This window comes from Magnolia sinica, chromosome 17, assembly GCF_029962835.1.
Source record: "Magnolia sinica isolate HGM2019 chromosome 17, MsV1, whole genome shotgun sequence".
NCBI lineage: Eukaryota > Viridiplantae > Streptophyta > Magnoliopsida > Magnoliales > Magnoliaceae > Magnolia > Magnolia sinica.
In genome coordinates, this window is record NC_080589.1 from 48,370,461 (window position 1) to 48,387,297 (window position 16,837).

At 41.6% G+C, this 16,837-nt stretch overlaps 1 protein-coding gene across 1 annotated transcript in view; it reads left to right on the forward strand.

Annotated features, from left to right (window-relative positions):
• Positions 1-10,444: 10,444 nt before the first annotated feature.
• LOC131230332 (probable CoA ligase CCL7) overlaps positions 10,445-16,837 on the forward strand; it is a 32,997-nt gene continuing 26,604 nt past the window's right edge. Inside the window, exons 1-2 of the mRNA XM_058226202.1 lie at positions 10,445-11,509; positions 16,439-16,628. Coding sequence (XP_058082185.1) covers positions 10,505-11,509; positions 16,439-16,628 — 1,195 coding nt within the window. The 5' untranslated portion in view covers positions 10,445-10,504. The remainder of the gene's footprint in view (positions 11,510-16,438; positions 16,629-16,837) is intronic.

Genomic DNA, 16,837 nt, shown 5'->3' on the forward strand with positions numbered 1-16,837 from the left:
CGGTACGGAGGGGTTGTGCCCTTACCCACCTAAGGGAGTAAGCAATGTTATGCTGAGTCTGACCAGCTTAAGGAATGGGTCCACTATCGACAAGTCGGGCTCGATATTGGCAAGAGGATAGTGAGGTTTCTTTCACTTACCCAGTTGTGCGCCTGATGGGGCGGTAGGTGGCGTAGAGTGTACTAGACCCCGGTGATGATCCCAGAGATGTACAGTACTGATTTGTGGAGCAGGAGTTGCATACTCAACATTATATTCATTCATTTATTCAGTCACTATCTACTCGGGTTGGTGGTGTGCAACTAATTGTTATATGTACTTTCGCAATGGTCAGGATTTCAGTTAGGGCTGCGACTAACCTAAGACTAGGAGCTTACCGCATTGAGTCTATCTATCCAAATTTAGGTATGAGACTGGTTTGAATAGAAGTCCTTTGTGATATGCCCCATAGCCTGCGATACCACGTACTATCATCCCAACTTCACATTGCAGCTTGGTCATTTCATTCGCACCATATATTGCATATTGTATTACATCCTCGACATATGGCATTTTGGGTTGTTATGTTTCTGCATTTATATGACCTAAATGAGGCTGAAGGCATTCGTAGCTCTTTTGAATTGCATATTATATTGCATCCTCGATATCGATATCTGGTTCATTATGTTTCTGCATTACATAGCCGATTTACATAACTTTCTCAGTATATGACATTGGCTTACTATGTCTTTTCATCGTATATCCTGGATGAGGTTGATGATATTTTTATGGACTTATCAGTATTTCTGCTTACTCTAATATTAAATGGTTCGTGGACTTACCAGTATTTTCGTTTAATCTGATGTTACATTCTGAGCACGCATATACTGCTCACACACTTACACCACCCTCTAAGCTTTTTATTAGATTATGCACGATAAGTGCATGCAGGTGACGTTAGGTTGTAGTGGCGTTGAGCATGGAGCATGCAGTTATCTTCTGGAGCTTTGATTATTGATATATGCATTTCCCTTTTAGCATTGTATTCAAATGTTTATATTAGTAGATATGTGATGATGATGTTATTCCTGTGATTTGGGTATACTTGTGGTTACGCTTCTTACGAGATAAATGTACGTTGAAAAATCCTCCTTGTAGGATCCCAGGATCGAAATCTAGCGCATGTGCGCTGGGAGCCGAGAATGGGGTACTACAGAGGATGTCGGCACCGGATTCGACGATCAAGAATTTTGTAAGCCCAGTTTCCGAGTTTATGGCGTGACATGGGGAGAATGTATGCCTGCCCTCCATTATCCTTTACCATATAGTGAAGGCCGTGAGGACAAGAAGAGGTAATCTCTCCCTCCCATTTGGCCGCCTAATTTGCAAGCTAGCTCGAGATAATGGGTTCAGGACATCCGACGACTCCTCACATCCAGAAAGAGTGATAACTGAAGACACCTTAAATCGCATGCAATGTGGCCCTAGACAATAAGCAAGGCAGTTGGAAGAATTTGGAGACAAGGTAGCTGAGGAAGAAGGCGACGAAGAGGATGAAGCTAAAGAAGAAGAAGAAGGTGAAGTTGAAGAAGAATAAGAGGGTGATGATGCAGGTGAGGTGACCGATGCACGTCTGGCTATAGATGAGCGTTTAGGGGTGATCGAGGCTAGTATATATGAGCTTAAGAAGGACCAAGACTTTCTAAAGCGTAAGATGAAGAGCATGCATCGAACGATAAAGGCGGTATTATGTTGTGTATAGAAGGAGGGAGTACCCCCTCCCTCATTGGACTCGGTATCACATTAGGGAGTTGTGGTGGATATGGACTCCCTCACTTCGTATTAAGACATGTTTGTGGTTATGTGCTTTTTGCTTACTGTGTTATAAGAAGTGGATGATTTCCACCTAGTAGTTTAATAGTTAGTAGCTGGGTTATTTATGTTTTTCACTTGGTTAGGTATGTATGGGAACAATGTATAAACTCAAATTATAAATGAAATTGTTTCCACTTTTGTTTACCATGTGCAGTAGTTTATGGATGTTCTCATTTTATCATAATTATATTGTTTATGGAAATGGAGGTGACTTGTTATCTCTTGCAAATGTGTTACTTTCAAGTTGAAGTAAAGAAGGTAGCATTTGTATTCCATCTGGTGACTTAATTTGCTAGTTTTTGTTGGTGTGAATACCATGTTAGGTTCACATGTTAGACGGATTGGATGTTATACACACACCACATGGCCCCCACAATTTTCGACTTTACTGCCTTTTAAAGTTTTTTTTTTAAAAAAAAAAAACTAATCAAGTGCATTTTGATACTCTCCTCTTGAAACGCATCTCCCTAGAATTTCATTCTCAGGCATTCTATGGTAAAAAGTAAAATTTTGAAGAATTCTATAGCAAAAGTCCCATAAAACAATACAAGCACTATCTACTTGCGATGAGGCTCAATGATGATGATGATGATGATTTGGTGTATTTAGGTTCTATCAAAAGCAGAGCTGTAGTTCCTTGCATTACTTCCCAGCCTCCGCCCCAAAGTCAAGGTCATTGCTGAATGTGTAAACTGGTAAGGGTCCGTTTGGCACAAGAAATTTCATGAAAAACACTTATTTTGTTACACTTTGGGAAAGATCACATCATGTCGACTGTATGGTAGCTAGGCCTACTGTGATGTATGTGGCATCAAATAGTGCCATTGATCCAAAATTTTCAAGTGGGCTTGAATAAGGAACATCGCTGGATTTAAAGTATGGGTATTGAGTTCTTTCAAAGCCTTCATTTAGTTACTTACATTGCATACAAACGATTGCAGGAGAAAAGTCATATGGAAGCCACTCAAAGAAATTACAGGACTAACCCAAGCATCTATGTGGGATGTTTCATACCCTGCAAGACTACCATAGTTCATACAAATGATTCAAGCATCTATGTGGGATGATTCATACAGAATTATAGTAATTATGCAGTAACCCATGTCGTGGATGGGTCACATTATGTTTTAGATGCCCCAGGGCATGGTTTTAAGACTGGCAAAGGACCGCTGACTCATTCAGTCCCGAGTCAACTTGCAATTTCAATTCTGACTCAATATGTCAAACCAGATCGGGTTTGATGGAATCCAAAACAAACCATGCTCCACATGTTCTACAAGAAACAGAAACTACTTGTACATGGCCACAGTTCTCGTGCAGCTCATCCTACAGGTGCTACCATGAACTGCCATGGTCCAAAAGTCAAGTTGATCAGAATTTCATAATTGGATTTGAGCAAAAGAAATCATTATGACCCACTTTTCAGCCCTGATCAAACAGTTACAAATACTGCTACGAAGTGAGATGGTCCAGCATGAAAGAAGAAAGTGGGGCCCAATTTAGATGGATCATATATCAAGAATGACACATTTGATTTCCTTAACAGCTTCTTTATCGATATTTGATGGACAGGGGAAATGAAAAATAGTCAACTGTCCAGATTCAACAAACATGTCTATTAATCATCGATTAGGATAATTTGATCAATATGATTTTGGGATGATGAACTATTAATAACCTGATTTTGAGTTAACGTGTGGTGCCTGGGTATCTATAACCACCATTTGATCACCCTTAATTGGATGGTTAAAATTGCTCGATTGCTGCAATTTTAGAGATATGGATTATCCATGAAGCAACCCATGTCGAAGGCCGAATCCGAGTCCCAAATGTGATCATAATGTCCCTTCATAAGGCAAAGATTTAGCAAGTAAAAAATGAGCTGATTCTATCATTCCTCATCCCCATGACCTTTTTCCATGAATGCAACATGAAGCATACTATGCATTTGAAATGTAAGTTGTGACAAATTGTTGAGATTTTTCTTTTCATTTGATCATAATTATATTGTTTATGTGTTTTGAGGTGACTTGTTGTCTCTTGCAAATGTGTTACTTTCAAGTTGAAGTAAAGAAGGTAGCATCAATCTGTTACTTTCATGGTTGCTGGTCCTTGATGACCCTACTTTGCTTGCTCACGCTTTGGGACATGCATGCAACAATCAGACCGGGGGTTGATATTGGGCTGGATTGTGCTGCATGCAAGTGGTGTCAATGTGAGTTCGTGCCAAGATCCCAATTGCAATTTCAGACTTCCTGTGGTTTGAGGACAATTTCCATATTGTGAATGACAGGAAACATCATTAGAACTGGTACTTTCTGCTTTATGAAACTAAATGTCTACAGTTCAGTATACTTGTGCATCCAAACATAGTCTCAACCACTGGCAGTAGTGGGATTGCTGAACTTGAGCTTATCTATGATAGAGTTATCCTTCCAGAGTTCAGGTAATGCTTCATGGTCATTCCCATGCATTTCACGGTCACTTCCCTTCACTTCTCAATAAGGGAGTGAATGGAATTGTCATGGAATTCGCTGAAGTTGCATATGGTCCACATTTAATTGGTATTAAAAAACAGTTATGTAACAGTCATCCATTTATCATATGATCAGTTATGGAAGGAAACAAGGGACTTGGCAAAATCCTAGTACAGTACCATGATGAAAAATCCATTATTTTGGATTATCTTCATTGATAATGTTGAAGGTCAATGATCTAACCCTATTATGGTCTTTGAGATGCAATTTTATATGAGTGTTAAGGGTGGTAACCACAATTGAGTCATTTCCTCTGTATTGAGCTAATAGCTGCGTTTCAATTCAATAGGGAGTCCATATCCATCACAACTCCCTACTATGATTCCGAGTCCGGCGAGGGAGGGAGCGCTCCCTCCTTCTGTACACAACACAATACCACCTTTATCATTCGATGCATACTCTGCATCTTACGCTTCAAGTAGTGTTGGTCCTTCTTAAGCTCGGATATACTGGCCTCGATCACCCCTAAACGCTCATCTAACCCCGGATGTGCAAAGGGCACCTCACCTGCATCATCACCCTCTTCCTCTTCTTCAGCTTCATCCTCTTCGTCGCCTTCTTCCTCTTCTTCTTCTTCCTCAGCTACCTCGTCTCCAAATTCTTCCAACTGCCTTGCTTGTTGTCTAGGGCCACATTGCATGCGATTCAAAGTGTCTTCAGTTATCACTCTTTCTAGATGTGAGGGGCCGCTAGATGCTCTAAACCCATTATCTTGGGCTATCTTGCAAATTAGGCGGCCAAATGGGAGGGAAAGATTACCTCTTGTTGTCCACGCGGCCTTCACTATATGGTAAAGGATAATGGAGGGAAGGCACACATTCTCCCCACGCCCTATTTGGTACATTATCTCTGCATGGTAGACAGAAAACTCTGTGTTGTTTTCCACTCTCATATATAAATTATGTGTGAAGATGTAATGCAACAGTCTGTAAATTGGAATCATTTCTTTGTTTCTAAAACTACTATCTCTCCTCCACTCAACGAGGTGGCCGCACAAACTCCTGCTCAGCTCACTCCTGTGCTGTGATGTGTTCAAGTTCTTTGTGTTTGGGGGGATATGGACCATTCCCAGTGACATACTAAGTATGTTCGCGATGTGTAGTACGCCGATGGGACGCACTGCGTCTCCATATGAAATGTCAAATCCGAGTGGGTTGAGTCTTGCGTTAACAATTTGAGAGTAAAAAAATCATACATCATTCGCATTGGCTCAAGAATTACCTTCAAAAATAGGTCCCCAACCGCCGTGCATGAGTCGATCTAGCACGTCATTTTCAGCAAATAGTCGGTCTCCCACTGACTTCGAAAACCACTTCCCGATCGCAATATCGACCCGCATCCAATGGCCGTGCATTCTGATCGTGGGCCCTCTTCGACATCCTCTCACGAGGTAGTGGAGAAGAATTCATTCCACCAACGGGTGGTGATGGTGGACACGCGTCATACGTAGTGGCCTGCCTCATCCTTCTTTCAACCCGTGGAGATGATGGACCCACTTCAACCCCTCTCTTCTTCCCCATTAGCGAGATAATCATGGGGATAGAAAATATCGAGGTAAAGAATGCAATGATACCCATGAGGATGATGGGTTTAGAAGATGTGAAGATGGTTGTGTAAATAAGATTTGGGATATGAAGATAGAGGTGTATGAAAGATGAAATGATGGTTGTTTGAAAGATGAAGAGTGGGGTGTTTGGATGATGAAGAGAAAAGTTCGTGGAAAATGAAGAGAGGGTTTGGAAGTGAAGAAGATGGTAGAAGGTTTAGGAAAAGAGATGGGGTTTTAGGAAGGGAGGTAAAGCTAGGGTTAGGAATGAGGGTTTGGGTGTGTGGATAGGTTTTATAACAACATTATGAGGTGCCCACGATGGGACTTGTTCACTCCCTAAGTATATGGTTGTGATGTAGTAATAAACTCGGTGAGACCGAGGTCGAATCCCAAGGGACTGAAACCTGTACGTAATCTGAAGCTAACTAGAACTAGAACTAGAATGAGATGAAATCTAAATCGAGTGTGAATTGAGGAATAATGATGGGATAATTATCTAAAATATGTAAAATTCAGAGGTAGGGAACTAGGGATTCAGAGGATCCACTTGGAGAGGTCAGGGAGATCTACGCTTGAATCATGAACTCAACTGGACTTTGAGTCCCATCTTCATCCAGTTGAAGGGTATATCACTAAAGTACAATCTGAACCTCCTTTGATCTAGTTTTCAAAGAGATGAAGGGTATAAGAAATTGATATGAATCCATCACAAATCCATGCCCATGAGACAAGGTAAACAATAGAACTAAACCAATCCACAACCCATCAGAAGATATATGAATGTTAGGAAGGATTCTATCATCCCACCATGTCCAAGGGGCAATGGTGAACAACAGGGCTTCCTAACTGCATAATCACAATAAGGGAATGGACATACTGAAAGCCATCGCAGATATATTATAATTTAAGTCACAATACATCATTAAAAACTGGAAGCATTCCATAAAATCAACTAGCATCAAAATCAATTCAACATGAATAAAAGCCATAGAGTCTTCCCATCACACCTCAAGCTTCACCTCTTAGCCCTAGCTAAGAGGTTTAGCCAACCATGAATGGGCTAGAACTTGAATAAAAATAAAAACAATAAGAAACAAACTCTCTTCTCTACTCTCTCTCTCTCCTCCTTTTGATGCACGTCCGACCTCTCTTCTCTCTTCTTTTCTCTTCCTTTTATAGCTGAAGGCAGCCGGTGGCTGTGAAGACGCGGGAGCCAATTTCCGCACCTAGCCGATGGCTGTGTAAGCCTGTTATGCAGAGGGAATTACGCAGTGACAGATAACGCAAATGGTTTTGCATTTTTCCAGCATTATCGGCCTATGAATATTTAATACGCTAGATTCGAGCCATTCAGGCTCCTTGAGCTTGAACGGTGGTCCCCTGGAAAGATTTTGGGTGGACTAGATGGCCAGACCAATCCCTGCCATGATCGTAGAATGGCCCAGACCGTTCCGGGTCTTCGGACGCGCGCAACAGAGCCCTCATTCTTACCGCTGTGTTGACGGTGGGGCTCATGATCGGGCTTTTCTGAGAAATCCAATCCATCCATTGGAAGCTTCACAAAAATTCATTCAGATATGGTCGGTTTTGGATCGTCTTTGCTACGGTCCACCTTGATTGATCATGAGGCTATCTTGAGCACTGTGAAAGGACAACTAGAGACGATAGATGTTTCACTTCAAAAAATTTCTTCTTTTGAATTGTAACTTTGTATCGACAATCACTTATTTAATACAATTGGCCATCAAGCCTGTTTTGTTCTCTTCATTCCTTAGCTCACTTTCCATTCTGTGTATGTAACTAACTGCTGACTTGGCCCTTAAAATCCGAAACATCGTGGGCTTATTCTGAATTTAAAGCCCCGATCACTACATGTCCCTAGTTGCTCGGGACATGTAGCGACTACTTTGCTGCAATCACTCTAGATCATGGGTGCTAAAATCACCTATTTAAACTGATCGAAACCTCATTTGAATTCAAGCTAAACTCATCTTTACACCTCTACTTTGCTCCTATGGCTTCCAACCCTTCTTCCTTCATTGTTGGTGCTGGAAGTTACTTGAAAAAGATTTTTGAGTGGGCCTTAACAGAGTTTTCTCAATCCTCGCTACTCTTTGATGTAAATTACTTTATTAAAGAAGCATCGACAGTGGCTGAATCAAAGGCCGCACTTGGGGAACTCCTTCAAAAACTAAAGTGCGTGTACGCCATGGGATGTCATTATCTCGAGCTTACATTTGACACTGAGGTAACCTTTGGATACTTTTGTCAGCAAGCATCGGCCAAGGAAGACTCTTCAGAGATGAGTAAAACTCAAGAATTGGCATGGCATGATCGATTGATGTGGGTTCAGACACACAAATTCAATCGAACCATGCTCCGTGCGTTACAAGCTTATCGAACTGGATTGATGGAAGAACTTAAGGAACAAGAATGTTCCTTCTTAGTAAAGGACGTGGTCATTCCAGAAGACCTTTCGTTCTTTGATGAATAGATTGCTATCTATCAGATGCGATTGAAGATAAGTCTCGACGCAAAGAAGGCATCCAAGGACAAGGTTTCCTCAAACAACATTCATGTTGACCATTTGCTTCACCTCCTGCCGATCATCATCGAGAAGAAGGCAAATTAGGCACCGACGCAAGAGAAAAATGAGACTGAGATGCGAGCTCTCCTTAAAGAGTTCAAGGGAATGAAGATATGAGTTACTCGGTCACTTTAAGCTTTTCTTTCACTTTTCTTTTTCCTACAAAAAATGCAACGTGGTTGATGACCTACAGTGTCTTAAATAAACTTTCCTTTATCAATAAAGTTGACCTTTTCGCATGACATAGAGTGCTCTTCTTTTCGGTAGTGAATCTTCGATCATTGGTCACAACTAGGGATGCTCATAAAATATCGAATGGTATTTTCATAGTCGATCGGATCTCTGCATTATTAGTCAGCTGTTTGATACATGGTCATTTTTCCGCTTTTGCATGCTCTATCATATGTTGATTCAGTGGGAGTAAATGTGCAACGTTCCCCAAGGAGTTTCATCTATTCCATTGCATTCTCCCACATTCTTGAAAATGAATCGAAAACCCAGCAGTCAAGTTTGGGTTTCCAACCATCGAACCCTATCTAATGTGCACATTAATTACTTGTCCCCATGTCTATAAAAAGCACTCTTCTTTCAAATTTACAGCACGCTACGAACAGGAGTCCTCGGACCTTGACATCACGACTTTTTCTTCATTATTCTCCCAATCCTTACAAATTTTGGAGGAAATTTTTGAAGAAAGGATCGACTCCTTTTTCCATTCATCTCTCCTTCATGATACATACTCTTTTCTCGAGGATGCAACTAAAGCGTCTGAAATTGATGGACCCCTCCAAGATGTCCTTAAGATCATCTTAGAGCTTCAGCAGCTTAGAGAGGCATACTTTAAGGCTGACTTTGATCTTGAACGATGTATTGCCCCATTAATGAAACTCTCGGCCCTTTGTGCCTAGTCCACAACCCTTTATAGCTCTCTATGATGCAATTTGGAAGAATCAGCTGCATTGGAATTGTTAACATCATTTTGATGAAGAGATGTTGCAATACATGGAGGTTGTACTTCACCACTTCTTTGCACCTCTCCAAGGCCCAACGGCTCTATCCAGATTGTGATTGGCCGCACGATCAGGATCTGAGAGCCTTCATCAAGTTCCAGAAAAATTAGCTCTAATTAAGATCTATGATATCCCTCTAATTTTCTTTCAAAGAATATCTTGTTTAGGAGTTTGGATGAGAAAAGAATATCCCATGGGAAATTAAAATTAAACATTAAACATTAAATTTAAATTAATTAATTTTTTAATTTAAAATGATAATTTATAGAAATAAAATAAAAAAAGGAATACCGAAGTACACTTGTGTGGAATCCATTGTTGCCAACAGGTGACCCCTGCAGGCCCATATCCAGCCAAAAAAAAAAAAAAACATTGAAATGATATTTCCGTGAAAAATCCATTCATCAATTTTCTACAAATACCATTTTCATGTTTACAAAATTTCTTAAAAATTAGCTCCTTGTTTTCCTTGCTTTGGCTTAAGAAATAAATTCTATAAAGTGAAGGAAAAAAACGAGAAACAAACACGTGAGTGTCAAAACAATTCAACTGCGCCGTTTTTTTGAAATAATGGCCGAAGGTCAAGGTTTCACCCACAAAGTGGTTGTCACTTCGGCGTCACTTAATACGTGTCCCTTCCAAGCACAACATACCTTGTGCGGTTTTATCTCTCACACGTTCCTCACCCAATTAGCTCCTAGAATCCAAAATTGCATACGTGTCCCTTTCAAGCATGCATGTGGTTTTGTCTCTCACACGTTCCTCACCCAATCGGCTCCTTACTATCCAAAATCGCAATACATCGGATGCATCCGAGCAAACCTCCTGGCTACAATTAACACATCGGTCTCGATCAACGGCCCTTATTTAAACTTGTGTGGGCCCCACTAACCAAACATCTATAAATGGTGGTGTTCCTCGTTTCCTCCACCATCTGCCCGGAGAAGAAGGCCCGAAAAACGGAAAAATGGAGAAATCAGGGTACGGAAAGGACGGCATCTACAGATCCCTCCGCCCTCGTATCATCATCCCAACTGACCAAAACCTGTCGATGTTCCCCTTCCTCTTCCGTAACTCCTCCTCCTACCCCCAAGCTCTGGCCATTGCTGACGCCGACACTGGCGAATCCCTCAACTTCGCCGCCTTCAAATCAACGGTCCATAATGTCGCACGTGGCCTCCTCCGATTGGGCATTGCAAAGGGTGACGTCGTCCTCATCTTCGCCCCCAACTCCCTCTACTTCCCTCTCTGCTTCTTCGGAACGGTCGCCCTCGGCGCCATCGCCACCACCGCCAATCCTCTTTACACCCCCAACGAACTCTCTAAGCAGGCCGTCGATTCCCGTCCCAAGCTCATCATCACCACCCCCCAGTTATGGGACAAGGTCAAGGATCTACGTCTCCCAGCCGTGATAATCGGGTCGAGGAACCGCAGTCCTCCGATCATCTCCGATCACAAGATCACCTACTTCGAAGATCTCGTCTCAGGGCCATTACCCGACCTCCCGTCAGTGCCCGTCAGGCAATCCGACACTGCAGCTCTCTTCTACTCCTCCGGCACGACCGGCATCAGCAAGGGCGTGATACTCACACACCGCAATTTCATCTCAGCCGCTCTCATGACGGTCGCTGATCAGGAGAACGATGGCGAGGGGCGCAACACATTCCTCTGCTTCCTTCCCATGTTTCACATCTTCGGACTGTCGATCATCACATACGCGCAGCTGCAGCGGGGGAATTCGCTGGTGACGATGGGGAGGTTTGATATGGAGGCGGTCCTGAGGGCGGTTGAGAAGTATAGGGTGACGTATATGTTCGTGGTTCCGCCGGTGATGATCGCACTCGCGAAGCAGAGCACTGCGAGGAAGTACGATCTGTCGAGCTTGAAGCGATTGGGGTCGGGTGCAGCCCCTTTGGGGAAGGATATCATGGAGGAGTGCGCGAAGAACTTACCGCATGCTATCGTTGTTCAGGTAATTGTGCTGGAAATATGAACATTCTTCTCTGAATAGGAAACGGATTAGGTAATTTCCCCCCTTCTCCCGAACTCGTTACAGGGGCCCACCAGGATATATGGGTTTATCAACATCGTCCATCAATTTTATGATACATGACAAAAAATGAGGTAGATCAAATATTCAAGTGGACCACATCACGGAAAGCAGCGGTGAACGCTCACCATTGAAACCTTTCTAAGGCCTACCGCGATGTTTATTCGCCATTTAATCTGTTCATAAGGTCACCGGGACTTTTAGATGAAGACAAAAATGCAAATATCAGCTTGATTCAAAACTTCTGCAGCTCTTTATAAGTTTTAATAAGTTTTTAACTGTGGGATTTTAATCCCCTATGTTGTACACTTGAGCTTTAGATTTACCTTATTTTTTGGCCTATATCCGTAAGATGATATGGCAAAATGGGTGGACCGTGTTGATAAACTCATAAATTACAGTGCAACCTCAAAACCCCAGCTTGCTTTGAGTTCGGGAATCGGCGTGGGCGGGCCCGCCATTCCAGGCCTGGCCAGAATTCAAACGGTCTGGTTGCTTGAATCGGTACAAACCCGCATGAGGCATTTCCAGGCACTGCCCAAAATTTAAACGGTCTGGCAGATGCTTGAGTCGGATCCGAAAGCAAGTGGCCTCAAGGTGTGTCTGAGCCCCGACCGTGCGTAAGTTATAAAGCCCAAACCTGCCAAAGGCCGATAGATGTGGGTTGGGTGGTGTGGAAGAAGATGAAATGTAGGGATGTTTGCTTGTTATTTACGAAAATACCCTTGTGAGTCGGCTGTTTGGATACACCCGCATAGTAGCTTTTCATTTTATTTTTTTTTTCTTTAATACTTATACAGCAAATAATCTTCATAAGAAACAGAATCTTCCTTTTTAAATCCTTTTTACTCTCTCTCTATGCGTAATTCACGTTCGATGTGAAAGGTGGCCCCATATGATGATGTACGGTTAACATCGGAGGTGGGGCCCACATGATAGGTGACCCACATGATCGAAGGTGGGGCCCACATATTGGACGGTCCACATCAAGAGTATTAAGTGATAACTGATACATACATGCAAACGACCATTCCATCTTTGCTGCGAAATCAGTACCATGAAAACGGTAGGGTCCATCGTTAAGATCGCCCTTCTAAAAAATCAGGCTCATCCGCCCACTCTGTGGGCTACAACTCTATGTCGTGTGAGATCGTTAGTTGGACAATTAGTTCCATCTGTGTGGCCCACCTGATGAGCGGAACTGCCTGATTTGAATGATGGTTTGGTGCCACAAGCTTTGGTACCTTGCTGTATGTGATCAGTTCTCTATACGTATCTGGGCTGGGCTTGCGGGCTTCCTCACAGATTCAAAGCCACCCCAGATTTAAAATTGCTTAATTTTCAGGCCAGGTCTGGCATTGATCCTCCCTAGATTTAAAATTACTTAATTTTCAGGCCAGGCCTGGCGTTGACCCTCAGGCTTGGTAGAGGAGCCCATGCCCATGACTGGCCCATGCATGAGAACTCCTTTGAGCCAGTTCAGCCCATTGACAAGGATATCTGGGTGTATGGGATCTCATTTGGATGATAGATGCTTGGCATACTTGGTTTTTCAGTTTGTATGGGTGGGGGCCATGCAAGATCATCAAGACTGTTGGTCAGGTGTGGCCCGCTGCAGACCATGCTTCTGAAAGTCTCCGAGATTATGGGATTCCATCCACAACAAGGTTTAAAATTGGTGTATTGGGTATCATATCGTTCAGCACCAAGACGGAAACGGATGTTTGTTTCTGGCTGTTTTGGGGCTTTAAGGGCTGATGCAGCCATATTGTTCATGGATGATACATACACATATTGGGTGATATGTACCAATTTCAGACAATATTTTAAAACCTTGATCTGCAATCTTGGAGCCCTTTTCCACTGTGTTTCTCTTCTTGGTTGTCTGTTAGAAGGCCACAAGGTGGTAGGTTAAGATTGGATAATCAAGGGGATTTTTGGGGTATGATCCATCCTTTGTGTGGCCTACGAACTTCTGGATCAAAGAACCATGGGCCCACTTATACAAACTGAAAAAACTGAGCTGGTAGACTGCGTGACAGATACCTCATTTCAACACTGAGGTCCTGGCATCGATTCCCTAGTGGGGGTGGCTAACAGTGACGTGTGAACTGACAGTGGGGTGTACTAACAAGCTCACAACAACAACAAAAAAAAAAAAAAAAAAACTGAAAAAACTGAGCATAATATTTCTATACATATCCTTGGTCTATGATTCATCTTTCTATAGGATCCTAGGACAGAAATTTGGTTCTGTGATTCATCTTCTTCTAGTATCATTGGACAGAAATTTCATGAATGATGGTGTTTTTTTTTTTGGCAACTTTGATCTACTGTTGAGAGTAAATTAAGGATTTCCTTGCATGACTAGTTCCAGGATCCGTCAAAGTAGTTGCTGCTCCTGCTTCGAATCCTCATTTCAGATTCTTGCTTTTGCTCTTGCTTCCTACCTATTTATACTTGTCTACATTCTGAAAGAGACATTTCCATGCTCCTGCACCCGAATTTGTTGCAGCTTTGTGCAACTATAGCATAACCATACCCATGCACAGAAGTGTGGCAGCATGGTTGGAATATCTTCTGGACTGGTCATCTGTTGGGCCTAGATGAGCCCTTATCTAAAAATAATATGATCCAATTCTTCTTCTTCTTCTTCTTTTCTTTTGTTGGTGTGAAGCTTTACTCTTAATTTTCCGTTGCCGAAATAGTTATGGTGTTTATTCAAATTTGTCGCTGAACATCAAACTGCTTCAGTGAACTAATTAGGAAGTCCAAGTCATGTTTTCTAATTTCACGCAGACACTAGCAAACTATGAATAACCTGGTAGCTTAGGATGAATACATGACAAGCCACATGGTCTGATACAGATTCCATGACATCAACTTCAAAATTCACCCCTATGGATTGAGAAAATCTTCTGATGCTCTGTTGATTTGTCTGAGTTGGTTTTGGTGAGGAGTGAAAGGAGTCGCCTCCTAAACATGCAAGTCGTTCGACCAAGTTGGACGAATTCCTAGTGAGTTTGAAACAAGCCTTTTACTGATTTTACTCCATCGAGGAGTCACTCTGAGACCAGTGTTTATTCCTTGACTCTCCTTGGCTCCTTAGTAAATAGATTCGAAGTACTATCCGCTGTCGAGTCAGGTCCTTTGACATGCTTCCTTTTTCTCTTTTCTATTTCTAAATCATATAAAAATTTTGTCTTCCACAATTTGTCTGTGTTTGTCCAAAAAATACTTTGGAGTAGAACAAGGTACCTTTATATCTATACCAGATGAGAATCTGGAAAAAGTATATGGTTATCAGGAAACACTGGATATATCACAATAATTCCTCCTTTCTGCTCGTACATCAGTTGGCATTGGTCTTGCATGTCTGTTTGAGAATCCATCTGTTATTTTATTTTATTTATTTTCCTCCGTTCTTTGCATACTCTGAACTTCCCAATGAATCTGTTTATAGGGCTTGGATATCTATACCAAAAATAGTTTGCTAAAGGATGTAATCATATGCACTATAGGCATCTGAGTAATGATTTATTTCTATTGCCTCTGGTAAAAAGTAATGCAGTCCAAGTGTGGTCAAAATCCCTGTCGAATCAACATGGTTCACTAGAATCATTACTGATGATCTGTTGGACTAAACAGTCTATACTCTTTGGTTAGTTTACTGAATTAGCAGTTCTTTGTTAGTTAGCTTAATTATGAAGTTCTAGTGGAATTCTTCTTCCAATTCTCTTCATTAGAGAAGGATACATGTTTCATCACTTTGCTTGTAGTTTCAGTTTTATACCTGTGGGTTTTTGAAGTTCTTGATACATGTTCAGTTCCGATTTCTGTTTACATAGTTCAATATGCATTGTACTGCATCAAAACAGTAATGGCAGAGCAATTATAATGATCTGATGTGGGTATATAATTTCAAAATAGAGATTTATACTATGATGGCTTTCCAAGGCAAGCAAGATAAAATAACTTTTCTCTTCATGAAACATTTAGGGCGTGTTTGGGCAGTGGGATTAGAAGGGATTAGGTGGGATGGAATTGCATCTGGTCCTGTGCCAATTCCACTCTATATTTGGGAGGAATGGAAAAGCAGTAGATGGAATTGCATTGGGTCACGTGCCAATTTCACTCAATGTTAGCAAGTTGTGTAGGTCCCACCATGATGTGTGGGCTATATCCACACCGTCCACCCATTTTTCAAGATTATTTTAGAGCATGGACCAAAAAATCAGGTAAATCTAAAGCTCAAGTGGACCCCACCATAGAAAGCAACGGGGATTGAATACTTACCGTTGAAAACTTCTTTGGGGCCACATAAGTTTTGGATCTGCCTCATTTTTAGGTTCATGCCATAAACTGAGGTTACAAAACAAATGAACGGTTTAGATATAACACGTGTGTTATTCTCAGTAATTTCAAATGATAGTGGGTATATCCATTCAATGTACCACCATATTACTAACAAAACATGGAATTAATCTTATCCCATGGCAACAGGGACAATCCCTGCCATGGGTAATAATTATGTTTTTTGAATTCCATCCCACCTAATTCCTTCTAATCCCACCGCCCAAACACGCCCTTAATGTGTTCGTATTTTGTCATATGCTTCAATATAGATTTCTACCACTACCCCAACCACATGAGAGCTTAATCTCATAAACTGTAAGATCAAATTCTACATTAGATATTGATTAGTAAACATAATTTCACCATAGGAAATGTTTTTGTTAATGTATTTTACTGCCACAATATATGGCTAAAACAGAGTTATGTCTCTCGTGGCTAGTGAGTTTACAATAAACACGAAAGGAAGTCCTTGTCTAACATTTGGCTCCTTGACAGGGATATGGTTTGACAGAATCTTGTGGAATTGTCTCAACAGAAAATCCGAAGGGAGCAATTCGCCATTATGGTTCTACAGGAACCCTTGTTCCAGGAGTTGAATCCAAAATAGTCAGTGTAGACACACTGAAACCTCTTCCTCCTAATCAGTTGGGGGAAATCTGGCTTCGAGGACCAAATATGATGCAAGGTAGGCTTTTAAATCAAGATATTTGCAATTCCTTGAATCTGTAGATATTTATTCCATAGGGATGTGGATGTTTGGTTGCAGTGCGATTGTGATTCCCATTTATCTTTATAATTGCATTACATCTAATTCAACTGTGGTCTCATGGTTCAGAATTTGGCTCGCATAATGATCCTGGAAATAGATCATTTGAATACTCACCTCTCTTAATT